General features: G+C 44.2%; 1 protein-coding gene and 1 pseudogene across 1 annotated transcript in view; both read left to right on the top strand.

Annotated features, from left to right (window-relative positions):
- Nucleotides 1-10,456, top strand: part of Edem2 (ER degradation enhancing alpha-mannosidase like protein 2) — a 32,694-nt gene extending 22,238 nt beyond the window's left edge. The window contains exons 9-11 of the mRNA XM_004630846.3: nt 4,102-4,246; nt 7,079-7,200; nt 9,882-10,456. Of these exons, the coding sequence (XP_004630903.1) occupies nt 4,102-4,246; nt 7,079-7,200; nt 9,882-10,379 (765 nt within the window). The 3' untranslated portion in view covers nt 10,380-10,456. The remainder of the gene's footprint in view (nt 1-4,101; nt 4,247-7,078; nt 7,201-9,881) is intronic.
- A 1,290-nt stretch (nt 10,457-11,746) lies between these two features.
- On the top strand, nt 11,747-13,649 carry LOC101570534 (annotated as a pseudogene).
- Nucleotides 13,650-14,758: the final 1,109 nt, after the last annotated feature.

The following is a 14,758-nucleotide window of genomic DNA, read 5'->3' as shown; positions in this document are numbered from 1 at the left end:
GTGAGTTCAAGTCCAGCTTGGACAATGTAGCAAGACTCTGTCTCAAAACAAGACAAAACAAAACCACAAATCCCTAAGAACAGATTTATTGGAAATACATTTCTTAGTGATATGTGGAGTGTTTTTTGTTTCTAATTAGTTGATGTACTTAAGTGTGAATAATATAACTTACTGCTAAAATGGGAATAAATATCTGTTTTATTTGTTTGACTTTTTGAGACAGGGTCTTGCTATGTAGTTCAGGCTGGCTTTGAGATCACTTTGTAGCCCAGGCTGGTCTCAAACTCACAAGAATCCTCCTGCTTCCTGAGTGCTGGGGTTACAGACGTGTGCCACCACACCTGGTGCCTTTATATTGATTTAGTTTTTGAGAGTCTCACAATGTAGGTAAGTCTTCCTTGAACTCACAGCGATCCTCCTGCCTTAGCCTCCCAAGTACTGGGGTTCCAGGAGTGTGTGCCACCATGCCTGGCTTTCACTGGTTCAAATATAAGAACTGAGGAGCCTTCTGCATAAGTTGATGGAATTGGAAAGATTTTTATTACAGTGGTATCACTCAGTTCTTGGAAATCATTCAGTTGTTAGATTGAGCTGTATAAAATTGCTAGCATTCAAACCTTTTTGATCTACAGAAATGGCAGTGTCATATAGTTCAGCCTTTCTATAGTTAAGAAAATGATCTTTCATCAAAAAAGTTTTTTTGTTTGTTTCTTTTTGAGATAGGGTCTCATGCAGTTCAGGGTGGCCTTGAATTTACTTTGTAGCTGGCCCCAATCTCTGAGTGATCCTCCTGCCTCAGCCTCCTGAGTAAAAATTATTTTTAATGATCTCTCTCTTGACAGCTTGACCAGATCCTCTTTCAGTTTTTTGAGAGTAAAGAAGTAGAAATCATCTAAGTTGCAAAAGGATTCGCTATTCGTTAACTAGAGTCATTTATTTTTTACACTTAACACTAATTTAAAATTTAGCCTGGTCTAGTGATCAGGAAGATTTTCTACCCCAGGGCAGCGTTCAGCACTTTGTTTAGAGACTGGTGGTGGCTCTGTCCTCCTTTGGTAAAATGGAAGGAGGACGACTGTGAGGATGAGAGTTGCCTGCCTTTGTTTGACAGAGTATTCAGGAAGAACTATTTTAGGAAAGGTTAGGGTCTGGCAGTCTATTTCCTTAAAACTCTTTGTGACCACCTTCCCCTTGGAAACCCTTCTCGTAAGAACTAACCACACCCTTTGGCTCTGTATCTTTCCATTCTGTGCTTTTTCCTCAAGAAAGTCCTGGGAGACTAAAAGATACACAACCTATGTATGTATCTTTCCCAGTGTGCACCTGTAATCCCAGCACTTGGAACTGATGGCTGGAGGTTCATTTTGAGTTCAAGACCAGCCTGGGTTGCATCTTGAGACCCTGTTTCAAAAACAAGAAAAAAAATTTTTTAAACCTGTTACTTGTATTCTCAGCAGTAAAGCTCGTGGTAAGCCAAACTAGAAATTATTTAAATGCTTAATAGTAGATGGCTAAATAATGATTATATTTTATTGTTGTTTGTTTTTGTGTTTTGGAGACAGAATCTTCACTATGTAGCTCAGGATAGCTTTAAACTCACCTTATAGCCCAGACTGGCCTTGAACTCACAATGATCCTCCTGCCTCAACCTCTCAAGTGCTGAGATTACTGGTGCACCACCATACCCAGCTATATATTTTATGATTTTATTTATTTATTTATTTATTTATTTATTTATTTATTTTGGTGGAACTGGGGATTGAACTCAGGCCCTTGTACTTAGCAGGGAAGTGCTCATTCCACTGAGCCATCTCCCCAGCCCCATAGCTATATATTTTAATGGAATTGATTATTGCATAACTTTAATTTTAAAATTAATACATAAACTCTTTTACTTGAAGAAGTAAACAGGAATCAAGGAATATTGCTATTGAACTACAATATTATGAGCAATTAGAAGTGATAGATTTTTTTTTTTTTTTCAGAACTGGGGATTGAACTCAGACCCTTGCGCTTGCCAGGGAAGTGCTTATTCCACTGAGCCATCTCCCCAGCCCCAGAAGTGATAGATTTTTTTAAAAAAAAATTCTTAAAGAGTTTTTTTAAAACTTCTAAGGTAAATGATTCTTTAAGTAGACTCTTTAAAAACCTTTTATTTATTTGGTACAGGGTCTCAGCATGCAGCTCCGACACATAGTGATCTTCCTGTCTCAACCTCCTCAGCACTGGGATTACGGGCGTGCACCACCACACTGGGCTTCTGGGGCCTGTACAGCTTGCGGTCTGGGGCCTTGTGCTCGCCAGGCAGGCACTTAGACGGCCAGGCCATCTCCTCAGCCCTCTTTAAGTAGACTTAACAATAATACATCTGTTCGACCCAGCAACACCTCATTCTGAAAATTGATCTTACCAGTGTGCTGTGCGTGTACCTGAAGGAACATGTACAGAAGCATTTGTCACAGCATTGATTGTTGCACTGAATGTCAAAGGATGAGAACCAAGTTTAATGGCTACTTATAGGGAACTGATTCAGTTGTGGCCTAAGCAACATAACGCTGTGCGGCCATAAATAGGAGGGCACTCTGAGTACTTAACGTACTCGTGGAAAGCATGCTGAAGGATATGGTGTAGTGAAAGGCAAATAATATACTGCACTAACTTGGCCTGCATTGTCTGGAGAAACTCTGGGAAGTTATATAATGGTTATCTTTTTGGGGATATGGAGTGAGAATGAGACTTAGCACAAACTTTTTGTTATTCTTAGTTGTTTTCTTTCTTTTTTGGAGATAGGGTCTTTCTAAGTAGTGGGTAATCCTGAACTCTGTCATCTAGGCTGGTCTGTCTGCCTGCCTGCCTGCCTGCCTGTCTGTCTGTCTTTATGTCTGTCTCTCTGTCTCTCTGTCTTTGTTTCTGTCTGTCTCTGTCTCTGTCTGTCTGTCTGTCTGTCTGTCTGTCTGTCTGTGTTTCTCTCTCTCTCAGAGAAGATCTCATTATGTAGTTTAGGCCGGTCTTGAACTCACCACGTAGCCCAGGCTGGCCTTAAACTCACAGCAGTCCTCCTGCCCCAGCCTCTTGAGTTTTGGTATTATAGGCTGGCACCATCATGCCAAGCTCCTATTAGAGTTTTGAACCAGCTGGCTAAATTGAACAACTACTAGTACTTGACATTGTCAAGGTTCTGGGACATAATGTGCAGACTCAGTTCCTCCCAACAAAGTATGTGGATAAGTGTTGAATTTTACCTTTTATAGATGAAATTAAAAGTTAATGCTGTGTCCCTTCCCTAAAATAAAAAATAAAAAAGTTAACGCTGTGGCTTAGGGACACACAGAAAGTAAATAGCAGAGTCAAGGTTTGATGAACAGCGCTGTGGTGTGAGAGAGAGACAGAGAGAGAGAGAGAGAGAGAGAGAGAGAGAGAGAGAGAGAGAGAGTGTGTTTGAGATTGGTGACTGAGCCCAAGATCTTTGTGCTACTTCCCCTGGTCCTCTTTTATTTATTTTTTTAAATTTTGGGACAAGGACTTGCTGAGTTGCCAACTTGTCAAAGCTGGGCTCATCCTTGAAATCCTCCTACTGCAGCCTCCCAGAGTGCTGGGATTATGGATGTGCACCATGGTGCCCAGTTGTATGTGGGGTTTTGTCTATGAGATTTTTGTTTTTTGTGTGTGTTTGGTTGGTTGGTTTTGGTTTGAGACAGAGTCTTTTTGTTTGTTTGTTTTGCTTTTTTTCTGTATATAGGGCAGGGTCTATAGGGTCTCACTATGTAGATCAGACTTGGTGTGATTCTCCTGTTTTCAGCCTCCAAAGTGCTGGGATTACAGGTGCGCGCCATCATGCCCAATCTCAATTGCTGTCTTAGTGCACCCCACAGGTGGGGCCAGCACAGAATGCCTTGAACCCCAGCCACTGCTGAGACAGAGTCTTGTTGTATAGTTCAGAGTGGTTTTGGACTCCCTATATAGCCGAAGCTGCCCTGGAACTCATGATGATCCTCCTGCCTCAGCCTCCTGAGTTCTGGGATTACAGGCGTGCACCGTCATGCCCAGTGTCTGTAGGGTTTTATGTTGGCCTTCTGTCTAACCGCCACTTCTCTCCTGCAGAGCCTCATTGGGGACATTGACAATGCCATGAAGACCTTCCTCAACTACCACACTGTATGGAAGCAATTTGGAGGGCTCCCAGAGTTCTACAACATCCCTCAGGGGTACACGGTGGAGAAACGGGAGGGCTACCCCCTTCGGCCGGGTGAGCAGCCTCTCAGGCCCATGGCCCGCTTGCAGGCTCTGGTTCAATGTGTCTAATCCCTCCCACGTGCTTGCCTGGCTTTTTCCTCATGTGACCCATGGGCTCTTGGGTGGTTTCTATTTTAGGAATGTTTGGCCCCTTCCTTCCAGAGAGTGACACTGAGGCCTAGTGGACCAGGCCGGGAAATACAGGAGCTGGGCCTGGAACCCAGGTCTTTTCACTAAGTCCCATGTGATTTTAAACTCAGGAAAGTGAGCAAGAAGGAAAACAACAGCTACCTCTTTGAACCTTAGAAGTGCAGGCAGACTGCCCCAGGCTGTGGGTCATGGTACGGAGTGGCCGTGCTATGGGGGAGGCGGACGGGAATAGGTAGCCTGTCATCTTTTCCTTCTCCATTGGCAGCTCAGAGTGGCAGGGGTCACACATGAGACCCTGCCTCAGGGCCCTGCCAGCCTCTGATTCACTGCAGGAAAGCAGAAAGCTGTGAGGAGGGAAGGAAAGGGGTCAGGCAGGAAGCGTAGTCAGCACACAGGCGCCCGCACCCTGGGAGAGTTTTTCTCCCGTCTCCGGCCTGCACTGCTGTGAGCTGTGGGACAGGTTGTCCTACAGCCACTGCCTTTTCTACCTTCACAAGGAGTGAAACAGAAGTTTAAAGGGCAAATTAATCATTTTAGAATTCTCAAGAGTAGCTGATCTTGGTGTTTTGTGTCTTCTCATTCTTTTGTTTTTAACATTAAAAAAATTTTTTGAGATAGGGTCTCCACTTATGTACCTCAGGCTGGACTTCATGATCTTTCTACCTCAGCACCCTCAAGTGCTGGGATTACAGGCGTGTGCTGCCGTGGTTGGATCGTAACACTTTTTTTAAAAAAATTATTTATTTTTTCCATAATTTTATAACACTTTTTTAAAAGGAAATTCTCTCTCAGGAGGCATCAGTCATATCTAGTGATCTAATGTTACCAGTAGATAAAATGAGGATCAGAGTTTGGGACTAACTGTCAGATACAGGCCCATGCAAGGTCACAGTTAGAGGAACCCAAGGAGCTCTGCAATTGAAATCTTTCTACCATAGTCTCATCTCTGGTTAGTGACCCTCAGCCGCAGCCTGCAGGACATGCTGGCAGGGAGGTCCTGATGGAAGATGAGGCACTGTTGCCAGGAATCCAGAAGTGCCTTAGTCCAGTCACCCTTCCTTCCCCAGACAGTAGCACTGGGGAGACAGTGTACTGCTCTCTAGTGACACTGGCCAGTGTGCTGTGCTCTGGTGCACATCTCTGATCTGCCATTTTCGAGCTCAGATCCTGGCCTAAAGGCTTCTTAGAGTCTTTGCCTCCCTGAAGTCCAGATCAAAATGCTAGCCTGTCATCCTCCTCCAGAGTTGGCTGCATGACATGCGAGAAAGTAAAGTAATAGCCAGCATACCTGTGATGAGGAGAAGCCAGGCTGGCCTTGACCTGGCCTGCAGCTGGGTGTGGAAGGATGGCTTCCTGCAGAGCGCTGTCTTTTCTCTCTGTGCTCATCGCCCAGGAGGTGTGCCCCGCGTGCGTCTCAGAGTGTGAGCAGCTGTGTCGGCGCTGATCCGGAGCCCCAGAGCACCTGGAGGAGGAAGTGGGACACAATGGCCCTTTTCTCCAAAATAAGAGCAGGAGTTTTCAGTCTTATATCAGAAGGCAGAGACGTGCTGGCCAAGACCGAGGAAGAAATAGGGAAGCAGAAGATCAGGGCAGACGTTGGGGTTGGGGAACGGTGGAGAAAAAGAAAAGCACATGGGGCTGTTGTTTCTACCACTGAGCCGGCTTTAGTGGACAGTCCAAGCTTTCGTTTATAACAGTTCTGCAAGTATTTGAAAGCAATAAATATGCTCTCCTTTTTTTCAGAAAAGTCTTCTCATCGGGACCCACTGCTCTTGGCTAACAGTCACCTTAAAGTGGGGCTGTGTCTTTCCTTTACATTCCAGTTGTGGGGTAGAATAGGGCAGTGCCTCATCTTATTTGGGGTCACACAGTGACCAATGACTATGTCTTTTTTTTGTTTGTTTGTTTGTTTTGGCAGAACCGGGGATTGAACTCAAGCCCTTGTGCTTGCCAGGGAAGCACTTATTCCACTGAGCCATCTCCCTGGCCCCTGATGACTATGTCTTTGCTAGATTGAAAGTTGGCACTTGAGTCTCTTACCTTTATCTTTTTATGGGTCCTGTCTTGGCAAGGGCATTAGATGCCAGCCTAATATTCTTTTAGGCTTTAGGATTAAGTTAGAATGTGAATTGTGGAAGAAAATAGAAGCTTCAGTCAGAAATGTATTTCTTGCCAGGTGTGGTGTTGCACACCTATAAACGCAGGACTTCAGAGGCTGAGGCAGGGGGATCGCTGTGAGCTCGAGGCCAACCTGGGCTACATAGTGAGTTTAAGACCAGCCTGAACTACATAGCGTGATCTTGTCTCAAAAACCAAAAGAAAGAAATGTGCTCCTCTCTCATATTCTATGCATATGTGGTTCTTGATGGTATTCCCAATCTCACCTAGGTGTGGAGAATTATTAACCTAGGCAGCCATGGCTTGGCTGATGTCAGGGATTCTGTTACTAAGGATGAAAGAGGGAATGGGGATTAGGAAACAGATTGTAGGCTCAGCCACCTTATACTTACATTGGTCTCCACCAAGCTTTGGGTTTGGGCCTGTTGGCTCTGAAACCCAGCACTGGGTGAGATACCTCCTATTTCTCTTAGGCGTGGCCCGAGGACAGTATGTGGAGGGAAGGAGGCCCTCCTGAGTGGCCCCAGGCCAGACCTGCCCAGCCACTGAGTGAGTCAATGTGCTTTGGCCTTTGCAGAGCTCATTGAGAGCGCGATGTACCTCTACCGTGCCACGGGCGATCCCACCCTCCTGGAGCTCGGGAGAGATGCTGTGGAGTCAATAGAAAAAATCAGCAAGGTGGAGTGCGGATTTGCCACAGTAAGTGTTCCCCAGCCAGACATTATGCAGTCTCTCCTTACTTTCAAAGAGTCTTCTCCAGGGTTAGGTCTTGGCAGTTCTAGAACATTAGCCCTGGAGTGGACCTTGGAGCTGGACATAAATTAATGAATAAAGAAGCTAAAGCCTTGCTGAAGGTCACATAAGCTGGAAGAGGGGAGTTAGGGTTCCTCATGATCCCGTGCCCTTGGTAGTCCTCAGTGCCAGAGACCCTTATCCTCCTCAGTTAGCCTACTTTACAAGGTGAGTTGATTTGTATTCTTGTATGTATGTATGTATGTGTGTGTGTGTGTGTGTGTGTATATATATATATATATATTGCCCCCCCCCAAGGCAAATTTATATGAAATGGTTCTGAAAAAAGTGAAATCTAGCTGGGCATGGTGGCACATACCTGCACCAGCCTTTGGGAAGCTGAGGCAGCAGGAGTTTGAGGCCAGCCTGAACTATACAGCAGGATCCTGTCTCAGAAAAATAAAAACAAAACAGAAAAAGGGAAATCTGGGATCCCAGAGTCCTGTATCCCAATCTGGATCCTCTTAACAAAAACAGTCCTACAAGTATTTCGGGTGTAACCGGAGGTCTTCTGCATGCAGGCCCAGTGCTGGGCCCAAGGACTGGAGCCCTGCAGAAGCAGCAAGCCCACACATGGGGCCACACTGCAGGAGACGAGAGAAGGCCCGGGTGGCAGGGTAGGATGAGCAGGAAGGAGGTCGGGGAGAGAAAGGGACAGAAGGAGGCAGTGGCTGGATCAGAGTGGGCCTCGTGGCGGCCGTGGGAAAACGATTTGGGTCAGGGTGGAATGAGAAGCCTTGGAGGGTCCTAGCACAGTGATGTGATCCCATTTGTGCTTCAGAGATAGCACTGGCCGCTATGGAGAGTGGTTGAAAGGGTCAAGGGTAAGAGCCAGGTCATATCCTTATAGGACCCAAGCAAGCAAGATATTAATAAACAGTCATTGCAGTCACATAACAACAGATGAATAAGGGCATAGTCTGAAAGAAAATTCCCTGAGAAGTCTGCAGAATTCTAGTTAGGACATGGGATTTGAAACAAAACTTTTACAAAATTTGTTATGTGTTTATATTTTATAAGTAAAAGACAATCCATGTTTTGAAAGAGAAGACTTGTGTGCTTAAGGAAAAATAAAGTAGTGATATATTTGGTTTCCAAAGTGTATTCTATGAAAAACCAAAGCGGCAGGTCCGCTGGGGCCTTCCTGGGAATGCAAGGCTTGTTTCCCTTAAAGCAGAGCTCTTTGGAAGTCCTCCAGGCTGCATGATGGGAACAGACATTTGATCTTTGCCAAACAAGCCAAGAAGGGAAGTTGGTGGAAGTTAGTGTGTTAAGTCCTTGTTTGTGTCTACTAAGGATTGTACTTTTATTTAAATATATTGCTAATTCAGAGAGGCTAAAAGTGTTTGTAGCAAGTTATCTTACTCCCCATGCCTATAAACTTAGTTAAAATGTCCTAGATTATAGAATCCTTCTTCTTTATAATAGTAAAATCTTGGTAACCACCTCAGTGCCCATTGAGGATTAGCTGAGTAAATGATGATACATTTTGTATATGTGGTTCTGACATGAGCACTGGTGATGCATTTTGATGATAGAATATTCTGTCATAGTTAATGGAGGGGCCAGCAAGATAGCTCAGCAGACTAAAGCACTTGCTTAGGCAAGCACAGGGACCACAGTTCGATCTCCAGCACCATGTGCTGCACTGGCCCCACCCCTGGCCCGCTGAGCTGGCCAATGGTCAACAAGTCTGGGTATGGTGGCGCAAGCCTGTAATCCCAGCACTGGGGAGGCTGAAAGCAGGAGGATCACCATAAGTCCAAGCTGCATAGTGAGACCCTGCAACAACCAAATACATTAAAAAACAAAAAGGGGGCTGGTGAGATGGCTCAGTGGGGCTGGTGAGATGACTCAGTGGTCTAAAGCACCTACTTAGAACAAGCTTAGCAAAGCACAGGGACTGCGGTTCAATCCCCCAGCACCACATGCCAGCCAGCCCCGCCCCCTGGTGGGCTGAGCTGGCCACACACACACACACACACACACACATAAAAAAATAAATAATTTTTTTAAAAAAGGTAGGAAACAGTAGTATAAAAGGAATAGGGATTGTTATGTCTTGAAGAAAGGAAAAGATGTTTTTGGAGAGGTAGCATTTGAGCAGAGACCTGAAGAAAATGAGGGAGGTATGTGAGGAACGGAAGAAGGAGGGGAGGGAGGGAAGACCTGGAGGAAGAGCACTCCAGGCTGCAGGCACAGCAAACGTAAAGCACCTGAGGTAGGGATCCTACCAGCGCAGGACTCCAAAGGCCCAGTGGCTGGAGCTGCAACAGAAAGCCTCCAGGGTGACGGAGGAGAGTGGGAGTGGGTCCAGGTCATGAAGGCCCTGTAGGGCTTTTAGCCTTTGTGAAATGGGGTGTCAACACAATGATGAGGGTGACAGGTAGGACTCATGGTAAGCACATCATAGGGTATGGGTGGCAGCAGGAAGACCCGCTAGAAGCAGTTGTAAAAATCCAGGTGAGAGATGATGGTGGCCTAGAAAAGAAGGAAGCTCTGAGAGTCCGAGGGATTCAGCCAGAAGCCCCCCCAACCCTTGCTCCGAGCTGTGCTGCTGCTCTGACTCTCATCCTTCTCTCACACAGATCAAAGATCTCCGAGACCACAAGCTGGACAACCGCATGGAGTCCTTCTTCCTGGCCGAAACCGTGAAATACCTCTACCTTCTGTTTGACCCGACCAATTTTATCCACAACAACGGCTCTACCTTCGATGCGGTGATGACCCCCTATGGGGAGTGCATCCTGGGGGCTGGGGGCTACATCTTTAACACGGAAGCTCACCCCATCGACCCTGCTGCCCTGCACTGTTGCCGGAGGCTGAAGGAGGAACAGGAGGAGGTAGAAGACTTGATGAGGGAATTCTACTCTCTCAAACGGAGTAGGTCAAGATTCCAGAGAAAGACAGTGAGTTCGGGCCCCTGGGAGCCCCCAGCTGGGCCAAGAACACTGTCCTCACCTGAGAACCATGACGAGGCCAAGGAGAAGCCTGCGAAGCAGAAAATCTCGCTGCTCAGCTGCCCAAGTCAGCCCTTTACCTCAAAGCTGGCCTTGCTGGGACAGGTTTTCCTCGATTCCTCATAACCACTGGATGATTTTTTATTTTTATTTTTTTGAGACTAAACTATAGCAATAAATCTGCTTTTGGCTATCATGTTTTACATATTGAATTATTTTTATTCAAAGAAAGGGTTTGTGAGGGCCACTAAGATAGCTCAGTGGATTAAGCACCTGCTTAGGCAAGCTCAGGGACCGGGCACCACATGCCATGCTGGCCCCACCCATGGGTGCACTGAGCCGGCCACTGAGTCAGGGTGTGGTAGTGCATGCCTGTAATCCCAGTGCTGGGGAAGCTGAAAACAGCAGGGTCACAGTCTGAGCTGTGCAGTGAGACCCTGTAACAAAAAAAATAAAGTAAAATAATAAAAATAAAAGGGTTTGTGGCTAATAACAGTTACGAACTCTTTATTTTTCTCAGAAAGTCGGAGAGACAACTAAATCCCAAGTTAGTTCCCCTGAAGCCTTGGGCTTATTTAAATCTCCCTTCTTTTTCTGGTGTCTTTGGGAAGAACGCTGTTAAGAAAGTATTTCTTTGTGAGCTCTTGTTTAGTGCTTGTTTCTGCCCTATAACCAGCTTTTTCTCTTGATGCATCTGTCTTAATGGCAACAAAAATTCATTTATTAAGCACCACCACAGCCCCACGGGTCAGCAGCAAACAAGGCAGTTTTTATTCTTGTGCAAACTAAGTTACAGATAGAAATAATCTCATGAACACCTACAGCAACACTGATGTAATTACATGAGGAAGGTTGGGTGCGAGGCTAGCCAGCACTGGAGCAAATTCAGCTGCCTTAGCGAGGCTGGTCTGGGAAGGAAGGACTTGAGAGGGAAGGTTTTGCTTGTTTTGTTTTTTATGTATCTAGGACAGGGTCTCACTACACAGATCGGATGTGTAGTGATCCTGTTTTTCAGCCTCTCAAGCACTGCGATTACAGGCGCGCGCCACCACACTCAGTCTCATTCGCCATCTCAGCACCCCGCAGGGCCAACATGGCAGGCTGGGGATCGAACCCCTGAGAGGGAAGGTTTTAAGCCTTTAATAATATAAACTTAAATAATGATAATAATGATGTTAAGTTTTTGAATGATCAGAAGAGAACAAGACGGTGATCCCTTAGGCACTTTTTACCTGACGTCAGCAAATCCAGCTTCAAAGATGGTGGACTCCTGGCCAACTTCATTCATACATGTTTAAGATCAGTTAGAGTCTCCTGCCTCATATTATTTCAGCCTGAAAAACATTTCCCAATGCATCTCTACAGCATACCTACAAGGATCAAACTATGAAATATTCAATTATTGAGTTGGGGAGATTGCAGGCAGTCTAAACACCTGCCCGACAAGCCTAAGGGCCCAGATTTGATTCCCGATACTCTGTGCTATGCCAGCCATGGACGCTGTGCTGACCTGAAACCAGGCATGGTGGCACATGCCTATAATTTCAGCGCAGGGGATGCTGGGATAGGAGGATCACTAGGAGTCCTAGCTGTGTAGCATAGCGAGACCCTGTACCAAATAAATAAGAGATTTTAAAAAATACATTCAATTACTGTTCAACATGTTCTATCATCTTATAAATTTGTATCTTTGAATCAGGACTCAAGCAGGGCTCATATATGTGGAATTAGATGTCATACCTACAGTGTCTTCTATAGCTGTTTCTTTCCCTCTTTTCCACCCTTGTCCATCTTTTCTTCTCTCCCTTCCACTGTTGAGTTATTTTCATTGCAAATTCTCACTGAGACTGAGTTGTCAGTCTTATGGATTTACCATATTATGAATTTTTCTCTTTTTTTTACTATTAATAATTTAATATTGTCTTTTGGGTCTTTATGGAGGATTTTTGATTTTTCTAATTGTGGCTTGTGTTTATTAGGTGGCACTGTATTTTTTTTTGTAAATTGATAATAGAAACATCAGGTTCATATTTTTAATTTCTATTTTTCTGGGAAGAAACTTTCAAAAGGAAATTGAAACTGGGATGGGGAAAGGAGAAAAAAGTAAAAAGTAAAAAAATTAAAAGAATACATATATACATACACAAGGTCATTAAAATAGTTATACTACTAATTTCTCAAGTTCACTGAAGAGAAAGGTTTGTGCTGATATTGTTTGGATAATTAAATATCTCTTGCCCTCTAAAGATAACAACATGCAATATATTAACCATTGTTACTCTTGTTTTGAAATTTTGGGTTTTTTCCTCTTTATTTTATTTAATTATTTTGTGGTGTTAGGTATTGAACTCAGGACCTCGTGCTTGCCAGGCAGGTGCTTATTCTACTGAGCTATCTCCCCAGCGCTTTTTTCCTCTTTAAAAATATTCATTTTTGGCCCCGCTCGGGCCACCGAGAGCCAGCTCAGTGACTCACCTCCGCCGCTCCAGCTCTTAGCAGCTTTTCTCTCACACACGTTCACTCCCGGCTCCCGGCTGGAGATGGCAGTGGCGGTGGTGGTGGCGGTGGCGGCAGGGGACCCCCGACTCCTGGGACGCAGACACCGTGGAAGACCCGGTGCGGAAGGTGGTGGGCAGCGGCACTGCCCGCAGGGACCGCTGAGAAGGCGAGGACAAGGACAAGGACGTTAAGGATAACTGGGATGATGAAGATGAGGAGAAAAAAGAGGAAGCAGAAGTAAAACCAGAGGTAAAAATTTCAGAAAAGAAAAAAATAGCAGAGAAGATAAAAGAGAAAGAAGGGCAACAGAAGAACAGGCAAGAAGAAATTAAAAAGAGGTTAGAGGAACGTGAAGAACCTAAAGCGCTAACACTAGAAGAACAATTAGCAGATAAACTGCGGCTAAAGAAATTACAGGAAGAGTCAGACCTTGAATTAGCAAAAAAAAAACTTTTGGTGGCAATACTACAGTTTATGAAATAGATGCTATGAATCCGTCTTCAAAAGATGATTTCGCAGAGTTTGGAAAGTTAGTAAATGATAAAATTACACAGTATGAAAAGTCACTATATTTTGCCAGTTTTTTGGGAGCCTTAGTTTGAGATGTGTGTATTTCATTGGAAATTGATGACTTGAAAAAGATTACCAATTCGTAGACTGTGCTTTGCAGTGAAAAACAAGCAAGAAGAGCAAAGCAAAGCCAAAAAGAAGAAGAACGATGTGTTTCCTTGGAGGGGGATTAAAGGCCACCATGAAAGAAGATCTGACAGATTATGATGGTTATGATGGAGGATATGTACAAGACTATGAAGACTTCATGTGACATTTTATCTTCTGGTGTCTTCTTTCTGTTGTCCATAATCCCTTCAACATGTAGCACAACTTCCTTTCCTTTCAGTCCTGCCAAATGCTACAATCAAAAGTGCAGTATCTTTTGTGCTGATTAACCCCTTGACACTTAGGTGCTAATGTGCAAATGAGGGAACTTGGATCTTGCTGCCAAGGGGTTAAAATTGGAAATCTCCATTACTACTAAATCATAGTTGAAAAACAGATTTAATAATGTCATTGTTGCTATCTGATTCCAGAGCAGCATTCACTAAATTGGAAACACAAAGATTGCAACATGACAAAAAATTATGTAGTATTTACCAGCACCATACAGTAATACAGCCTTAACCAGACCTCCTTGAACTACTGCATAACTTGTCAAGAAAAGCAGTTTGTAGCAAGGGCATGAGGTGTGCACCGAGTATTAAAATTGCTTTGTCTTAAAATTGAGCGTGAGGATATTAAAAATCCATTGTGAAGAAGACAGTTTATCTCAGAGTGAAGATTATTACAAATTAAATGACCAAACCCTCCAACTTTGAAGCTGAAGAAGGGTAAACCTCTCCATTATTGCAGTACAAGTTGTGGACTCTGTTGAGTGCATAGACTATCTAGTTATTAATTTATTAGACTACTTCTACTAATGGTGTGCTTCAGGATAAGAGAGGGAAGCTACCTGATTCAAGTGTCTGAGAAATAAAATCTTGTTCTTTTAGGCTGCAGTGGAACAACTTTAACAGGGTTTTGGCATTTCCTTTCCTTTATAAACCATGCTCAGCAAACTGCACCAGTTAACTACAGTTTGGTAAATTGTTATGTTCACAATTATGACATCTGCGATGTTTTATAAAGTAACTAATTTAATTTAAAAAAATAATCATTTTTGTTTGCAGACCAAAATTAGAGAAAAAGGAGGGCTTCAAGGAAAGCCAACATTTTGGCTCTAGCCTTCCAAGGTCAATTAAGACTCAGGACATATGAGAACTTGTACTATAATGTCATGTAACTCAGTAGTGTCCCAAATTTTCTGATAAGGAGATTATAGGGCCAAAGAGGAAAGTGATCGATGACGTAGAGTGTGCCTAAGGAGAGTCACATGGAGAGAAAACGTTCTCCCAGGCTTTCACAGAGAGCACATTGGTCAAGCAATGGCCATGACTCATCCACATGGCTGA

The sequence above is a fragment of the Octodon degus genome, unplaced genomic scaffold, assembly GCF_000260255.1.
Source record: "Octodon degus isolate 3935 unplaced genomic scaffold, OctDeg1.0 scaffold00037, whole genome shotgun sequence".
Taxonomy (NCBI): Eukaryota; Metazoa; Chordata; class Mammalia; order Rodentia; family Octodontidae; genus Octodon; species Octodon degus.
Note: the sequence above shows the minus strand (reverse complement) of the source record. Positions and strands in the feature narration are given on the sequence as shown.